The 17,884-nt window shown below is 53.6% G+C and overlaps 1 protein-coding gene across 1 annotated transcript in view; it reads left to right on the forward strand.

Annotated features, from left to right (window-relative positions):
- The window catches only part of CACNA1A (calcium voltage-gated channel subunit alpha1 A), a 163,898-nt gene extending 157,496 nt beyond the window's left edge, over positions 1-6,402 (forward strand). The window contains exons 40-47 of the mRNA XM_087816760.1: positions 127-227; positions 1,205-1,314; positions 1,426-1,564; positions 1,723-1,836; positions 3,136-3,171; positions 4,214-4,400; positions 4,674-4,921; positions 5,636-6,402. Coding sequence (XP_087672886.1) covers positions 127-227; positions 1,205-1,314; positions 1,426-1,564; positions 1,723-1,836; positions 3,136-3,171; positions 4,214-4,400; positions 4,674-4,921; positions 5,636-6,313 — 1,613 coding nt within the window. The 3' untranslated portion in view covers positions 6,314-6,402. The remainder of the gene's footprint in view (positions 1-126; positions 228-1,204; positions 1,315-1,425; positions 1,565-1,722; positions 1,837-3,135; positions 3,172-4,213; positions 4,401-4,673; positions 4,922-5,635) is intronic.
- Positions 6,403-17,884: the final 11,482 nt, after the last annotated feature.

Raw genomic sequence — 17,884 nt, forward strand, 5'->3', positions numbered from 1 at the left:
TAAGAGCCCAGACTGTCCTGGCCCCAGGCCCAACCCACCAGGACAGAGGGGGAAGGGAGGAGGAGGCACAGGGGGACTGGTACATAGAGGGGCCCCGCCCACAGTGAGCTTGCTCTGTGCCCCCAGCCACCGACCTCACAGTGGGGAAGATCTACGCAGCCATGATGATCATGGAGTACTACCGGCAGAGCAAAGCCAAGAAGCTGCAGGCCATGCGTGAGGAGCAGGTACAGCCCATGCCCTGACAGCCCTCCCCTCTAATGGTCTTCCTTCTGGGATCACCCAGGCTGGGAGACTGTAGCTTCCTTGTCACCATGAGGACCATCTAGAACAGTGGCATATAGCCAAGCCCCAGGGCAGATCACTGAAAAGTAAGGCTGTGCCAAGGAGACATAACCTGGACTAATTCATCTCCACCAACACTTATTGGGCACATACTGTATGTCAGGTGCTGTTCTCAGCCCTAGGTGTACAACTGTGAGCAAAAAGAGACCAGAAGCCCAGTTGGGGAAATGCCAAAATGGCAAATAACTAAATTATATAGCATGGCAGAACATAATAGGCACCATGGGAAAGAGTGCCTGGGGGAGAGGAGTGCAACTTTAAATGGGTGGTCAGGGGAGGCTCCCTGAGGAGATGACTTCTGAGCAAAGACTTGAAAAGAGAGTGAGCCAAGCAGACACCTGGGGAAAGAATATTCTGGGCAGAGGGAACAGCTGGTTTAAAGGCCCTGAGGCAGGATTGTGAGTTTGAGTTTGGGGAACAGCAAGGTCTTACAGCAGAATGGAGCAAGCAAGAGGGGCAGTGGGAGTGGACAAGGTGATAATTATGCAGGCTTTTGGGGGCCATGAGGAGAACTTTTGAGTTTTGCTTTGAGTAAGAGGGCTCCTAGAGAGAAGTGACCTCTCGCGAGTGTTGCTGTGCACCCTCTGGTGGCCGTGGGGAGTAAGTGCGGGAGAGGGGAGATCTGAGGAGGATACTGCACCGGTGAAGGTGATAGATGATGGGGCTGGACCTGCGTGGAGGCCATGGAGGTGTGAGAAGTGATCCAGTTCTGGATGGATTTAGAAGAAAGAGGCTAGTGGGCTGACTGATGGATCAGACCTGAGTATGTGTCCCCTCCACAGCTTCCCCCACCCCACCTATCCCTACCCCACACACACGCATGCACTCCGTGCACACACACCGCTCTCTGCCTCCCCAGAACCGGACACCTCTCATGTTCCAGCGCATGGAGCCCCCGTCACCAACACAGGAGGGGGGGCCCGGCCAGAATGCCCTCCCCTCCACCCAGCTGGACCCAGGAGGAAGCCTGTGAGTGTCACTCTAGCTAAGAGGAGGGGGTGGATGGGCAGGGAGTGCCCAGTCCCAGATACAGAAGCCCCTGGATTGCCCACTGCCACCTGGCCTGTGTCTCACATGCAGGATGGCTCACGAAAGTGGCATCAAGGAGAGTCCTTCCTGGGTGACCCAGCGAGCCCAGGAGATGTTCCAGAAGACGGGCACATGGAGCCCGGAGCGGGGACCCCCTACCGACATGCCCAACAGCCAACCCAACTCTCAGGTGCCTCTGTCCACCCACTGCCCATATGGCTTAGACTGGGCAGTACAGGAGGGCAGGGTCTGGGCCCCCCTTGCCTGCAGCTCCATGCAAACCAGGATGCCCCTGGGGTACATGTGTCCAGCCCCAGGGCTCACCCAGCCTTGCCATCTGCCCTGCAGTCTGTGGAAATGCGAGAGATGGGCCGAGATGGCTACTCAGACAGTGAGCGCTACCTCCCCACGGAAGGCCAGGCTCGGGCTGCCTCCATGCCCCGCCTCCCTGCAGAAAACCAGGTGAGCGCTTTCACCCACCCCCCCTGAGGTGGACCTGGGCCCCACAGGCCCTGTCTCCCAAAGCCCAGGGCATCTCCTTCCTCCTCCGAGGCCCAGGTCTGAATGGAGTCTCCTGCACCCTCAGCAGCAGCAAGCAGGCTCTGTCTGGCTACGTCTAGGGCATCTAGAGGCCCTGGTCCTCTAAGCTCCTCCCAATGGAGGGTAGAGAGAAAGGGGCTCCCCTGGGCAGGGTGCAGTAGCCACTGCCAAGTGGTTTATCTCTGCCCTTTTTGGGGGTCCTGAGTCGGGAGGATGTGGAGGACACATGGGGATATGGGACGTGATTTATGAGACTGCAATCAAGAATACACACGCGCACGTAGGCTGCACACATATGCACACATACATAAATGTGTGTTCTCATACACATGCACACACACATACAAGTGGGTCTGCTCTCAGAAACCTGGCAGGTCCTAGGACCTGGTAGCAGCGTCTGGGGAGGGCCTGGGACAGCTGGGGTTCATCTTGTCTGGTCTCTGTGGGGCTGCTGGGGAGGGGAAGGGGCGTGTGCCTGGTGTGTGTCTGTGTGTGGCTGCTTTACCCAGCTGCAGGGCCCTGGGAAGGGGTGAGGGTATGCAGATTCCACTGCCCCAGGCCTATGGGGACTGAAGCCAGAAGCATGGCTGGCTGGCTGCCTGGCCCAGAGGTGGGGCAGCATGTCTGACTGGAGGCTGCCCTTGTGCTGTGCTGGGTCATCTGCACGGGGTGGAAGGCTGCGCTGTGCCTGGCTGGGCCAGGGTCGCCCGGGGCCTGGCCTCTGGCTGCTGGGAACTTGGGTGGGAAGCACCCAGCCTGCATGTGGCTTCCCAGCCTCATCCTGCCAGCCTCCGCCCCCCAGGACTTAGCTGCAGCTGCTGGGCCCCAGGAGAGGGTTGGGACAAACCCACCTGATGGCCACCCCCCCCCCAAGCCATCCCCCCTGCCAAGCTTTGAGTGTCAGCCAGAGCCAGGGCTGGAGGCATTGCATGAGGCAGAGCCGGGGGGCCAGGGCCTGTGGCCACACCATCCCATCTGTCCATCTCTTGCCTCTGCCATCTGTCTGTGGTGTCTCCTGTCTGTCTCCTCTGTGCCCCTGGGAGGACTACTGGCTGAGCCAGGGGTCACTCACTTACCAAGGACTTTAACCCCTTTCCTCCCTCCATTCTCCCCCTCACTCCTCAGATCTTACGTACCACCTCTCACTCCCCACCTTGGCTTTTATATTTATTTTCTTCTTTCTGTTTTTTCTGTGTGCACCATCCCGTGGGGCTGTGACAGAGGAGAAGGGGCCGGCCACGTGGGAATAACCTCAGTGTATGTACCGCCCGCCTGCCACCCAGCTGGGCTCTGGCCCCCTCTTCCCGCCCACCCCCCCTCAGGGGAGTCCTGTCTTCCCAAACCCCACCCTTTTTTTGTAGACAACATCCCCTCCCGCCCCGTGGAGACTATCCTCCTGTGTTCTGTTCTCTGTGTGCCCCACATGTACCCTGGGGAGGATGACCCTACTTCACTCCTCTTCCCCCTGCCCCTCCCCCTCCGCCACCCCTTTCTCTTCAGAGCCCCACACCAGGGAGTCATCATTCCAAGAATCCTGAACTATCCCCCCCATACCTGGCCCACTCTTTTGCATTTCCTTGACTACCCCTGACCCTCTGGTCTTGCAGCCCTGGGTCCCTTAAAACTCCTGCCTCGGGCAGTGCCACCAGCCACTCAGCTGGGCTGGGCCCTAGGGGATGTCCGCCAGGCCCTCCTCTCCTCTCCCAGCTGCAGAGAACCACAGGCCCTCTCTCTTCAGGGCTTGACCTCAAGGGTGCAACATGTACAGGCTCCCAGGCTCCAGGCTGAGAATGAGAAGGCAGGCCTCCCAGAACCTTGAGTGTCAGGGCAGCCCCTCAGGTGGGCAGGAGAGCCCAAACCCCACTGGCCAAGGAGGACAGTGAGCTGGGGTGCTGGGTGCCTGGCCCCAAGCCTGTAGGCCTAACAGCCACAAGGCACAGAGGCTTTGCACCCTCCAAGAGAGCAGGCAGGGGTGAGGGCAGGGCATGCCACCCAGTGCCCCAGTTCCCAGGTTTGTACTCTAGGTGAGCACAGCTCTGCTCTTCAGCCAGGCTGCATGTCCATAGCTAGATACCCAGGGCCTAGAGGTAACCCTGGGGGTGGTCCTGAAAAGCAGCAGTGGATGGATCAGATAGAGCCTCTTGACCAGAAACCAAGATGGGCCTGGGAGGGGACAGAGGCACCCCCAGACCTCCACCCTGAATGGTCACACCCCATCACTGATGGCTGATAAGGCAGGACAGATCAGGACCACTTGGTGCCAGCCGCTGACTCCAGCCTGCTGACCTGTCCTCCCCAGACCATCTCAGATACCAGCCCCATGAAGCGCTCAGCCTCCGTGCTGGGCCCCAAGGCTCGGCGCCTGGATGACTACTCTCTAGAGAGGGTGCCTCCTGAAGAAAACCAGCGGCACCACCAGCGGCGCCGAGACCGTGGCCACCGAGCCTCGGAGCGCTCCTTGGGCCGCTACACGGATGTGGACACAGGTGGGCCATCCCCAAGGGTGCAGGAACCAGAGGCTATACCAGGGGACAGGGGAGGGGAAAAGGGAAGAGAAAGCAGAGGTGGGTAGACACTGAGAGAAAAGAAGTACTGGGTGGGACCCAGCTGGGCCAAGGGATCCTGGAGATGGGACCCCCAGTGCCCACCAGGCCAGAGGAAGGCACCACTCTCTAGGACCCACAGACCCCCTTGTGGCCTCCTATGTGCATGTCCTGCCCCACCTCATGGCCTTCTGTATGTCTATCCCCCCGGTCCAGGCTTGGGGACAGATCTGAGTATGACCACGCAGTCTGGAGACCTGCCATCAAAGGAGAGGGACCAGGAGCGTGGCAGGCCCAAGGACCGGAAGCACCGGCAGCACCATCACCACCACCACCACCACCACCCCCAACCCCCGGACAAGGAACGATATACCCAGGAACGGCCTGACCACCGGGCCCGGGCCAGGGACCAGCGCTGGTCCCGTTCACCTAGTGAGGGCCCCGAGCACATGACACACCGGCAGGTGGGTGTGGCAGGAGTTGCCCCCAGACCCAGCCATGGGGGACCAGGAAAGGAGGGTGGCCCCTACACCCCACAGCTACTCTGGGCAGGTTCCTCACTCCCCACCGTGACCTCTGACCCTGCCTACCATTGGGCTTCTTCCCAAGCCAAGGGCGGCCTGGGTGAGGGTGGACACTGCCTCCTGCCACTCCGGTCCCCCACTCTGACCCCAGCCCCCTGCCCGCCTGCCGCCCCTCCCTGCCTGCAGCTGCTTCCTCTTTGGTTGTGGATCACGTTTCAGTTCTGGCCAGCCCCGTCCTTATGCTGGCTGCCCGCTGCCTTTTGCTTTCCTTTAACCCGGCTTCCGTTTTTGTTCCAATTATGATTTCTGTCCTCTGGACGCCTGTGAGTAATTTTGGAAACTTCTGCTATTTTAACCCCGAAACTTACAAAACTCCATTTCTCATTTCTCTTTTCACTTTGTTGTGTTGGTTTTTGACTTCCCCGCCCTCCTTGTCTCTCTCCCCCTCCCCCTCCCCCTCCCCCCTGTGGCTGTTGCTTTTTTCCTTTACTTTTCCATTCCAATGTCCTGTGTCCTCCCCTCCCCCTCCCGGCCCCCCTCCCGTCCCCCTTTGGTTTTCCTTCGCCCCCCTCTCCCCGTGTCTCCTCCTGTCTCCTTCTGGTTGATTTTGTTGTACCTTTTTTTTTGATTTCCTTTGTTTCAATTTTCGTGTAGGGCAGTAGTTCCGTAAGTGGAAGCCCAGCCCCCTCAACATCTGGTACCAGCACTCCGCGGCGGGGCCGCCGCCAGCTCCCCCAGACCCCCTCCACTCCCCGGCCGCACGTGTCCTATTCCCCCGTGATCCGCAAGGCCGGCGGCCCGGGGCCCCCGCAGCAGCAGCAGCTGGTGGCGCGGCCTGGCCGGGCGGCCCCCGGCGGCCCGCGGAGGTACCCGGGCCCCGCCGCCGAGCCGCCGGCGGGGGAGCGGCCGCAGGGGGGACACAGCAGCAGCCGCTCGCCGGCAGTGGAGCGGCGGGGCCCGGCCCAGAGCGAGTCCCCCCGGGCCTGTCGCCACGGCGGGACGCGGTGGCCCGCGTCGGCTGCGCACGCCCCCGAGTGGTCGCCGGGCCCCCGGCACCACGGCTACTACCGGGGTTCCGACTACGACGAGACCGACGGCCCGGGCGGCGGCGGGGGTGACGGGCCCTACGACGCGCCGCCCCCCACGCGACACACGTGCTCGCCCAGGACTCCCCGGGCCGCGGGCCCGGCCTGCGCGTCGCCCTCTCGGCACGGCCGGCGACTCCCCAACGGCTACTACCCGGCCCACGGACTGGCCAGGCCCCGCGGGCCGGGCTCCCGGAAAGGCCCGCACGAAGCCTACAGCGAGACAGACGACGACGACTGGTGCTAAGCCCGGGCGAGGTGGCGCCCGCGCCCGCCCGGCCCCCCCGCGCGCCCCACGCACACGCCCCGCGGGGAGGAGCCGCGCCCGGCCGCGAGGCCACCTCGCTGCCACCTGCCCAGCACACGGGGGAGGCCGGGGAGAGGACCTGTCGGACGCCCCCGGACTCTGGAGGGAGTCCCCAGGGCGGGACACACCAGGGTGTCCCGCAAAGACCCTCGGCGCCCCCCACCCGGCCCCGACCCCCCACGACGGGGGCCCTCGGGGGACAGACAAACCACACAGCCAAGGGATTCGAATTAACTCAGCCATTTTTGGAGAACCTTGGGGAAAATGGAAATTTAAAAAAAACAGAAAACGAAAAAAAAAAAAAAAAAAAAACATTTTTAAAAGAAAAACGGGGAGAAAAAAAAAATCGCTTCTATTGATGAGTTTTATCATCTCAATTGAATCTTTCCTTCCCCCGGTGAACGCGAGCTGGTGGCCCGTGTGTGGCGGAGAAGCCGAGACCCAGCGCCCCACAGGCCTCGCCAGACCGCTCATACCCCTACACGTTCTCAGACACAGGAGTGCTTGCTGGTTATACCAAACCCTATTATTACTGCCTGCAGAAACCGATTTAAAAAAAATAAACAATTTTAAAAAGGACAAAAAAATTAATGATTGAGAAAAGAAGCATTTTTTTCTGACATTTGGTCCTGCTTGAAATAACAAAAGAAAAAAAAAGACCACCACCACCAATTTCCTTTGCTTCTTTTTGCCTTTTTCCTACCTTGTTTGAAAACTGTGGGCTTGGGACTGTGAATTATTGCATGACATTCAAAAAGAAAAAAAAAATAAAAACAGTTGAATCAAAGGGCTTATGAACTGAGTGGTCTTTAATCCCTCTGCAAAGTGTTCCCCAGGGTTTGGGGGGAGGATCATGTAAGGGGGCCCTTTGAAAGTAGCTAAGAATGAGAAAGCTTCGGCTCTCCTACAGTGTGCAGTGTTCAGAACAAGCCGAGAACCGGGCAGACAAGCCCCACCCCTCACGGCTTGGTGGCCAGAGCTCCAGGGATCCTGGCTGCCTCCTCTGCAGGCCCAGGAAAGCCACCCCCAAAGATGCTGACCAGGTCCTTGCCAGCTGCCCAATAAGAAACTAGAGAGGTGAGGGTATTTGTTTTCCTTTTTTTTTTTTTTTTTTTTAATTATCTTTTACATTCAAAAGAGGATTTTAACTTCCAGACAACTTGACCAATCACAACCCCCACACATCCAGACCAGCTGCATGCTCAAGGCTAGGGTGATGTCTGTCAAAGGTTCCCCTCGAGGTGCTGGGGCTGTTCAGGAGCAGGGGTGGGGTGGGGGGATGCATGCAGTTCTCTCCAGAGCCAGGGAAACTACCGCCATCTGTCTGCCTGAGAATGAGGCCCACTGTCAGAGCTCCCCACACTATCCTGGGATCCAGAGGCCAAACCTGTAGCCTAGAGCCAGGAGGCTGGACCTCAGGCCTCCACAGCCCACACTTTCAGGCTGGAATGAGTGTGTTACCCAGTAGTCACAGGTGAGGGGGGATCAGAGAATGAAAAGGCAGAGGGGGACTTGGCTTACGCCTTGGTCTCACATCTCCTCAGTCCCTGGCCTGAGCCACATCACCTGGAAGCCTGAAGAAGGGCAAGGATATAGGCTCTGAGGCCAGGATGCTGTGCAAATGTCCTGGGCAGCTCCCTTTCTGGGGCACAAATATCCAAGAGACCCCAGCTCCATTTCAGACATGTCCTCAGGGCTTCCCTTCAATCCACAGCCTCCAATTGCTACTTCCCTGAGCTCTCAATGTCCTATCTGTGAAATAGGACCTTCTGCTGTGTCAGGGAGGCACAGTTTTTCCTCTACCCTCTTATGCTGAGTGACTGAGGCCTGTGAATTAAACTAACGAATGGCAGATTAACAGGAGAAAAGGCACACAATTTTTATTAATACTTACAGAAAAGTGAAATTCAAAGAAGCATTTTGACTCAGGGACTTATATATCATTTTAACAAAGGAAAGGGGATTTGAGCTTCAAGGGATTATAAATTGTGGGGAAAGGACTAGGAAATAAATGGGAGAACTAAAGAACTGTGAAGGGGATTATAGTAAGGTTTATTGATGCAGACTCACCTCAGTGCTGACTCTCCACCTCCAGTGATAAAAACCACTCTCCTCTTCCTAGTACAGAAGGCAGGGACACCACAAAGGGAAATTCGTGTCACCTTCTCAAATCGTAATTTATTCCCTGCTTTTAGGCAGAAAAGGGGAGGGCAGGGAACTCCCTGCATCTGTTGATTCTCAATTGCCTTCAGCTCAAAATGATCCTATGCCAAAGTGATATATTTGGGGGAGCATATCCTGATTCCTGTCAGCTGCCAAAGGACTTGGGGGTCATGGTTGGGTGAGAGTTCCGCTCCAGGAGTCTTGAGAGAGACAGATCTGTGCTCAGTCACCAAATAGAGCTCCACACTACTGGCCAGCCCATCGGGAAACTCGGGCAGCACTGAGGTGAAGTCCTGATTTTAGAGAAACAACCAGAAGAGGGAGTATGGGGACAGGACACTCAGCCAGGAGGCTATTTGTCACCATCATTTGAAAAAGCCTCACCAGCACAGCAGAGCCAGTATCTTGCATTGACCAGTGCTTAGAGTGATAAAACATTTAATTAAATTAAAAAAAAAAAAACTTAAAAAAATTTTTTTAAAATATGTCTTTATGGATTTCAGAGAGAGGGAGAGAGAGAGAGAAACATCAATGATGACAGAGTCATTGATCGGCTGCCTCCTGCACGGACTCTACCGGGGATCGAGCCCACAACCCAGGCATGTGCCTGACCAGGAATCGAACCTCGATCTCCTGTATCATAGGTCGACGCTCAACCGCTGAGCCATGCTAGCCAGGAAGAAAAAAAAAAACACAACAAAAAACTTTTACAAAATTCTGAAATAGTGGTAATATTGGTCTTCTAGGGCTGCCATAACAAATTATCACAGGCTTGGTGGCTTAAAGCAACAGAAATTTATTCTCTCACAATTCAGGAGGCAAGAAGTCTGAAATAAAGGTGTCAACAGTGTTTCAGAGCCACACTGAAGGCTCTGAAAAAGAAAATGAGTATCCCCCCACCTTTCCTCCAGTTTCTGGTGACAGCTGCCATTCCTTGGCTTGTGGCTGCCTCACCTCAATTTTGGCCTCTATCTTCACAGGGCTTTGTTTACTGTGTCTCTGTGTGTCCTTTACTGTCTTTTATGAAAACACATTCACTGGATTTAGAACCCCCTCAATCCAGTATGACCGCATTTCCATCCTTACCTTAATTACATCTGCAAAGACCCTATTTCCAAATAAGGTCCCTGTAGTTTAATAAGAAATATATTTGGTCTTTGTCCCCAGTTCCTGGCACAGATCTCCTAAAACCCTTGGAATTTCCTGAATCAAAGGAGTGTCTTTTGTTATTCATAAGGGGTCCCTTTAGATCACCCCAGAGTTTATGCTAATGAGGTGACTTAGGGTGGGGTTCCCTAGGTTGCTTTAGGATGGTGGCTGGTCTCAGAAAGGCCATGTGATTAGAGGACGGGAACTTACTGGCCACCTCCAACCTCTGGGAACAAAAGAGGGGAATAGAGATTGGGTTATAAAAACAAAGATGTAAGGAGAGCTTCCAAGTTGGCAAACACATCCAGGTATCATACTGGGTGAATGGGACATCCCAACTTCATGGGGACAGAAGGTCCTGCTATCAGGACCCTCTGACCTCGCCCTGTGCACCTCTTTCTCTGGCAGTTCTTTTATATTCTTTATAATAAATCAGTAACATCAAAAGTGCCTTCCTGAGGTCTGTGAGCCTATCCAACAAATTATTAAGCCTGGGGGAGGGAGAAGCCCTGGGACCCTGGTTCAGAACTACAGGTGGCCCAGGATTTGGGACTGGTGTCTGAAGTGGGGATGGGCTTGAGTCTTTTAACTTGTGATGTTAACCCCAGGTAGATAGTGTCAGAACTGAATTAAATTGTAGGATGCATAGTTGGTGTCAGAGAATTGGTTGACATGGTGGGGGAAACACACATTTAGTGTCAGAAAACATCCCAGTGCCATACTGAGGTTGCAGGTGCACATGAATTTTTGGGAGGCACTATTCAACCCACAACAGTAATACAAGCAATAAAGTAAATACGGAAAAACAGATGGTAATGGTGTCATGAATGACCAAAGTATGGGACACAGCCAGACAAGAAAGCATTTTACTCTGGCTCTGTCACCCACTCTGTGTCCTGCAGGAACTGACTTCACCTTGAGCCTGTCTCATGGACATAATTACCAATGATGAGGAGTCACCCATTTACTTGCCAGAGCTGCCCAGTGCTATAGACTAAAAGTGTATGGCCCCTCAAAACTCATATGCTGAAGCCCTAACTCCCAATGGAGGTGGTATTAGGAGGTGGGGCCTTTGGGAGGGGATTAGGTCACGAGGGTGGAGCCCCCACGAATGGGATTAGTGCTGTTAAACAAGAAACTAACTTCCACAGCTGAAAGTCTTTTTATTTTATTTTTAATCCTCACTCCAGGATATTTTTTCCATTGCTTTCCAGTGAGAGTGGAAGGAGGAGAGAGAAACATTGGTTGCCTCCTGCACTTGCCCTGAACAGGGGCTGGGAATCAAACCCGGGACCCTTCAGTCAGGGGGCCGACATAGTAACCACTGAACCAGACCAGCTAGGGCTGAGAGTCTCTTTAAAAGACAGGCTTTATCAGGCCATTGCTTGCAAAAAAAAAGGCTGGTCTTGGGGCATAGAGTCTAACCCACTGGCAGCACGGCTGGGTAGGAAAGACAACATGTCCAGCAGGAGTTTCACAAGCATTTTTATCCAGGTTGGGGAAGAAAGATGTAAGCTGTTCTGAAAGGATTTACGTTAGCTACAGACAAAGACGGTGGGAGAAGCTGAAGCGGGGCAGCTCTGGGGTCGGCCTGCAGCGTCCGCAAGGCTCATGTTTAAACAAGAATCTGAAGCTCTTAGGGGTCCACTGTACCTGGCTAGTCTGTTTTTAGATAATCTCAGAAATAGCCACCTGGAAGTTGTTGTTTTTGAATGTGTGGTTTTGGTTTTGATTTTGTTTTTTAGAGAGAAAGGAAGGGGAGAGAAAGAAACATTGATGCTAGACAGAAACATCTATCCCCCCTCCATGCACCCAGCTAGGGATCAAGCCTGAAACCCACGCATGTGCCCTGACCAGGAATCGAATCGGTGACATCCCCAGTGCAGGGACAACGCTCAACCAACTGAGCCATACTGGCCAGGGCTGGAAGTTCATTTATTAATTCCAACATACACTAAGGAATGTGAGCAGTCTTTCGCTGGTTTTGCTGCAATTATTAACTGATTAACCATTTTTTTTGTCTCTTCCTCCCACCCTCTGGCCTGTTATAATTTAATTTAGGACATCTCAGAATTTTCTTCTTGTCAGAGAGCTCCCTTGTCCTTTATGCCATGTGAGGACACAGCAAGAAGATGCCATCTATGAATCAAAAAGAGAGCCCTCACCAGACACCGAATCTGCAGGACCTTGATCTTGGGCTTCCAGCCCCCAGAACAGCAAGAAATAAATGTCTGTTGTGTATAAGCCACACACAAAGGTATTCTGCTCTAGCAGCCCAAACGGACTCAGACAGCTGAGCACATGCTGAAAGCCAGATGGGGATGCTGCAGAGGATCAGCAAACAAAGGCTGCTGGCTGGAGTAGAGTCTGCAGAGGGATGGACATGGAACCACTGTCATTCTGAGACAAGCCAGTAAGCGAGGACAAGTGGAATAGGAAACTGAACAAACTGGCTGAGCAATTTACAGCCAGATACAGAAGGTCACCTCCCTCGAGATAACATCTAGGCCTCAGTTGTAGTTCCAGCTCCAGGACCAGAAAGGCAGCAAAACCAGGTGGGTGATGCCAGGACCAGCTGCAGTGACTAAGGACCCCTGCCCTGGCACTAACCAATCAGTAGAGACCACGACCCTGAAAGAACACACCTAGAAAGCTGATGAATATTCTGCTGAAACCTTCCCCTGAGACCTCCCCTTCGGTGGGTGGCAGTTACTTCCAGAGAGGGCTAGGAAGGCGCTGTTAATTCTCCAAAACACATGATGACTTTTGTAATTTGGAAACAGTTTTGAAAGGTGTCCAAACAGCCCTAGACGATTTGGTTAGAGCATCAGCCCTGGGACTGAAGGGTCCCGGGGTTCAATTCCAGCAAGGGCATGTTCCTCGGTTGCAGGCTCAATCCCAGGGCCCAATGTTCGGGAGGCAACCAATCAATGTGTGTCTCTCTCTCCCTGAGTATTAAATAAGTGGTCGAGTATCTACCTATGATCTGGGAGATCGAGGTTCAATTCCTGACCAGGGCACATGCTTGGGTTGCAGGCTCCATCTCCAGGAGAGGGCGTGTAGGAGGCAGCCTCTCAATGACTCATCATTGATGTTTCTATCTCTCTCTCTTTCCCTCTCCTTTCCTCTCTCTGAAATCAATAAAGATATACTTTAAAAAAATAAAAATAAAGAGCAAAAAGATCCCTTCTGAAGCTCATTTAAAAAAATAAAATTAAAATTAAATAAATAAAGGTGTCCAGACAGTCCCTGGCCAGATAGCTCAGGTAGCTCAGTTGGTTAGAGCATCATCCCAACTCGCCAAGGTTGTAGGTTTGATCCTCCAGTCAACCAATGGTATAAATAAAAAAATAAAAATAAAGGTGTCCAGATACCACCAAAAAGCAGTTCCTGAGCCCCAGATCGTCGTGGCCTATCTAAGATCACATTATAATGATCGATCAATTGGACAACTAAGTTTAACTCAGACCCCCTCAAAACCAAGGCCCGGGTCTTATTCAAGGTTGTGCACCTAGCTTGTGGCACTCCTGCCCAGGGGTATAGTTGGTTGACCTAAGGTTGCACAGGCAAGACTGGCAAGGTGCACCAGGCAGTCACCCCACCTAGAGACCAGATGGTGACTAGCCAAAGGCATGGTCTTTGTAACAGGTCGGGGACCAGCACTGTGGAGGGGGCAGGAGAAGAGGCAGTGGGGGGTGAGAGCAGCCCTACTCGCTGCCCCAGAGACAGAAGCAGGATCAGCCGTGATATCATGGATGTACCTGTCCTGCCTATCAAAAGAACTTCCTAACAACTACTCTGAAGCAGATGACTCAGGACGACTCTGCTGGAGATGCTGTGAGCCTCTAAATTTCTGCCTCTGCCTTTTCTTAAGAATTACCCAGCCCGGCCGGGTGTGGCTCAGCGGTTGAGCATCGACCTAGGATCCAGGAGATCCCTGTTCGATTCCCTGTCAGGGCACATGCCCTGTTGCGGGCTCGGTCCCCAGTCAGGGCGTGCAGGAGGCGGCCGATCAGTGACGACGCTCTCATCGTTGATGTTTCTCTCTCTCTCTCCCTCTCTGAAATCAATAAAGATATATTTTAAAAATAAATATTTACTTAAAAAAAAAAGAAAAGAAAAGAAACAGGATGTTATCAGCATTGTCTGTATCATTTAAAAAAAAAAAAAAGAATTACCCAGAGGGGAGAGCAGGCCAGTAGAGGAACTCAGGGAACACGGTGAGAGGAAGGGCTGCTAGGAGAAGCAGAAGATGAGAGAGACAGTTTCCTTTTTTAAAGATTTTTTATTGAATTATTATTATTATTATTATTATTATTATTATTATTATTTACAGAGAGAGGGAGAGGGAGAGAGAGAAACATCAATGGGCTGCCTCCTCCACGCCTCCTACCAGGAATCCCAGGAATTGACCTGGCAACTTTTCGGTGCAGGGGACAACACTTAACCAACTGAGCCATACCGGCCAGTTGGTGAGGGAAACACTTCCAGAACAGAAAACTAAGTGTCAGGAAGTTTCCATCATTTGCCTAAGGTCTTGCCCCAGGTCTATAGGGATAAAGGATCTTAAATTGGCAGCCCATTGGTTTTTCTTTAGTCAGTCTTGTTGCCTCTGGGAAGGTGAGGACATGTCCCTCTTTGCTGGAACCTAGTAACCTCCTGCCCCCTGCGTCCTCACCATGCTGTGGCCCCTTTTCTGGTTCTACTGTCATCCCATCCCACTCTGAGGCACCACCTCTCTGCTCACCAGCACTGCTGGGAGTGCAAACCACTAAACCACCAAGCAATAGCAACAGTCTCCAGGTCTTTGAACTTCAGATGGTCAACAGTTCAAGGTGACCCAGGATATTGCACAAATCTCCACCCTCCACCCCTCTCTCTGGTCAGGGAAAGTGAGGTCATGTTGCCTCCTGACCTGGAAAATGAATCGAAAGTCCCTTGGTGGGGAGGGGTGGACAGTTAGAGCTCTCCTCCCACCTCAGCCCTCCGGACAACTCTTCCTTGCCCTGCTCTGCCGTGGTCCTGAGGGTTTTCTCCTGCTGGGCAGAGGACTCTGGTGTGATCTGATGCCCCCTGGAGGTCCAGTGGTCTAGTCCAGCCATGCCTAACAGCAATTTAAAGTGAGTCAAGTCATGTTTAAATATTCTGGTCACCACAATAAAGAAAATAAAAAGGAACAGGTGAAAATTTTTTGTTTCTTTGTTTTAAAATATAGATGAAATGCGCATAGAATTAACTGCTTCAGTTGTATAATTCCACAGCATTTAGTACATTCACAATGTTGTTTGACCACCACCTCTCTCCAAGTTTCAACATATTTTCATCACCCCAAGATAAACCCCATTCCAAGTCGCTCCCCCTCCCCCCTCCCAGCCTGTGGTGGCAGCCACCAATCTACTTCTGGTCTCTATAGATTTGCTTGCTCCCCCCTTCCCCACAAGTCATGTTAAAACCCAACCCCCAATGTGATGGTGTTTGGAGGTGGGGCCTTTGGGAGATGATTAGGTCATGAGGGTGGAGCCCCGGTGAATGGGATCAGTGCCCTTTATAGAAGAGACCCAACCCTGGCCCATGTGGCTCAGTGGTTAGAGCATCAGCCTGAGCACTGAAGGGTCTCGGGTTCCTTTCCCAGTCAGGGGCACATGCCTCGGTTGCAGGTCCGATCCCTAGCCCCCATCAGGGTGCGTTTGGAAGGCAACCAATTGATGTGTCTTCTCTCTCTCTCTCTCTCTTGCCCCTCCTCCCTCCCTCCCTCCTTCCACTTGCTCTAAAAATCAATGGAGAAAATATCCTTGCGTAGGATTAACAGAAAAAAAAAAAGAGACCCAGAGAGTTCTCTCACCCTTTCCACCATGTGAGGACACAGAAAGAAGATGGTCTCATCAGACGCCAAACCTGCCGACCACTTAATATTGGACTTTCAGCCTCCAGAACTGTGAGAAATACATGTCTGCTGTTTATAAGCCACCCAGTCTGTGGTGGTCTGTTATAGCAGCCCAAATGGACTAAGACTTCACCCAGCCAGGAACCTCAGGCTTCTAATCACTAAACTTGGAGTAAGATCAGGAGAACAGGCATATGCAGACCCCTGGGGGTTACCTGGCACTGTGTGTGCACACTCGCCAACCATAGCAGCACATGACAGTGCTAAAAAAGCAAGAGAATATGACCTGACCTTTTGCCTCTGGAAGGAGTTGGGTGCTGCAGAGGTCACCACGCGTGCCCAGGGAGCCATCGCTGGCTTTCAGCTGCCTGTGGGCAACCCTGGGTCAGGGGTCATCCACTGGGCTGGTACAGAGCTGGATTAAGGGTGGGAGAGGGTGGCCCAGGTCAACAGGGACCCAGATGGAGCTTCTACAGGATTGCTTTTTGGGGAAAAAGCAATCCTGCAGACTGAGCCAGGCTTTGAGGCCACACCAGGCATCCCTCTGATTCATTCATCCTGGTGAGGACCCCACAATGGAGGCGGAGAAAGCAGACTTTAAATATAGCTCAGCACCATCTGATGCTGCAGGGCTGTTGGAAGGAAGCCAGCTGCCACTCCTGACCTGGCCAGCCTCCCTCCAGATTGGGTTCACACACCACCCCTCCCCGCCTCTCTGCTTTCCCCCCTTCCCTTGCAGCCTCAAACAGCCTGCCCTGTCAGGCCCAGGCTCAGATGTTTAGGCTTTCTGTAAATGTGAGATATAAAAAGAACCTTGGATTGGGCTCAGGGGTGGGGAATGGCCACTGACTTGCTAAAAGATGCCACCCCCACACTGCCCCTAGCACTGCAAACACACCGCCTCGGAGAGGAGCAGGCATGCGCTTACATGCAGACACTGTGACAAGCCGGCATTTAAAATCAGACGCAAGGAGGCCAGCCAGTTGGGGGAAAGCCAAGTCTAACTTTGTAAAGGCCTCTCTCCTTGGCCCGAGCTGGGCCCTGGAAATTGCTAATTGTGCGGGATGCCTCCAGCTGAGGCGGGTCAAGACTGCCCCAGGAAGCTTTCTCCCTCATGGAGGCAACCAGGGCTCCAGCCCTGGACTGGCCTTCCCAGGCTCTGAATGCACATGCAGGACCATTATGGATGCAGTAACATCATGCACCTGTCCCTTGGCAGTACCTCCACCTGATTCCACTTCCAAGTCCCCTGATCCTCCATCAGGGTAACTGCAGCTCCCACTCAGCCAGCCCCAAGCTCTCTGCTCAGGTGCCAACCTCCTGTCTCAGTCCACCCACTCTTCCCGGCACTCATTTCACCCTCCAGCACCAGCACTTTCTGCTGTTCCTTCAAGTATACATCGAGCAGCTGTGTTCCAGGCCCAGGTCCAGGAGCTGGGGATGCAGAGTGACAGCACTGTTCAGATCCTCGTGGGCTCACAGTCAGATGGAGGAGGCAGAGAGCACATCCACAACACTACATCAACAGCCCAAAAAGAAAAAGCATGCAGATGATGAATGACAACTGGGACATGTGCTGTGGAGGAGCAGCTCAGAGCACTGCGGAGAGGCCAATCTTCCAGGGAAGGGAAGGGAAGGGAAGGGAAGGGGAGGGGAGGGGAGGGGAGGGGAGGGGAGGGGAGGGGAGGGGAGGGGAGGGGAGGGAAGGGAAGGGAAGGGAAGGGAAGGGAAGGGAAGGGAAGGGAAGGGAAGGGAAGGTGTCCATCAGGCCTGAAGGGTCAGGTAGGAGGAGGGGGGAGGGGACCCTGGTCCAGTTTGTCCCTTGCTCTCCTGCAGGTCTCACGTCCCTCCTGACACAGGCTAAGCCACACACACAATGCTGCATGAATAAAAGAATGCATGCCTGAACACTACAGCAGCACGCCAGCTTTGGGGCCAGCCAGGCCAGAAAGCAAACCCTAACACCTTCGCTTCTTTCCTGAGCAACCTTCTGCTTAACCTCTCTGGGCTTCAGGTTTTCAGCTGTAAATGATCCTAGTCATAAAAACTAGATGCATCTGGCGCTGTGCAGGGCATGCCTTCACTTCTAGGGCTTTTCCTAGTTCTTCCCATTCTGCCTCCAGCTCCCTGGGCCCCTGGGAAACTGGAGAGCTCTGTCTTTAAGAGGGAGAAGGTAGGAGCCTCCCCACACTGGCTCAGGGCCTCACACCCCTTCCCCGCCAAGCCAGTGCTGGGGCCTGCTCCTCTGAACCACACACACACTCTTGACTTGGCCTAAATATATTGCAACCTCAGTCATTCCAGGCCTACACTTC

Source organism: Miniopterus natalensis, chromosome 4, assembly GCF_054644295.1.
Source record: "Miniopterus natalensis isolate mMinNat1 chromosome 4, mMinNat1.hap1, whole genome shotgun sequence".
Taxonomy (NCBI): Eukaryota; Metazoa; Chordata; class Mammalia; order Chiroptera; family Miniopteridae; genus Miniopterus; species Miniopterus natalensis.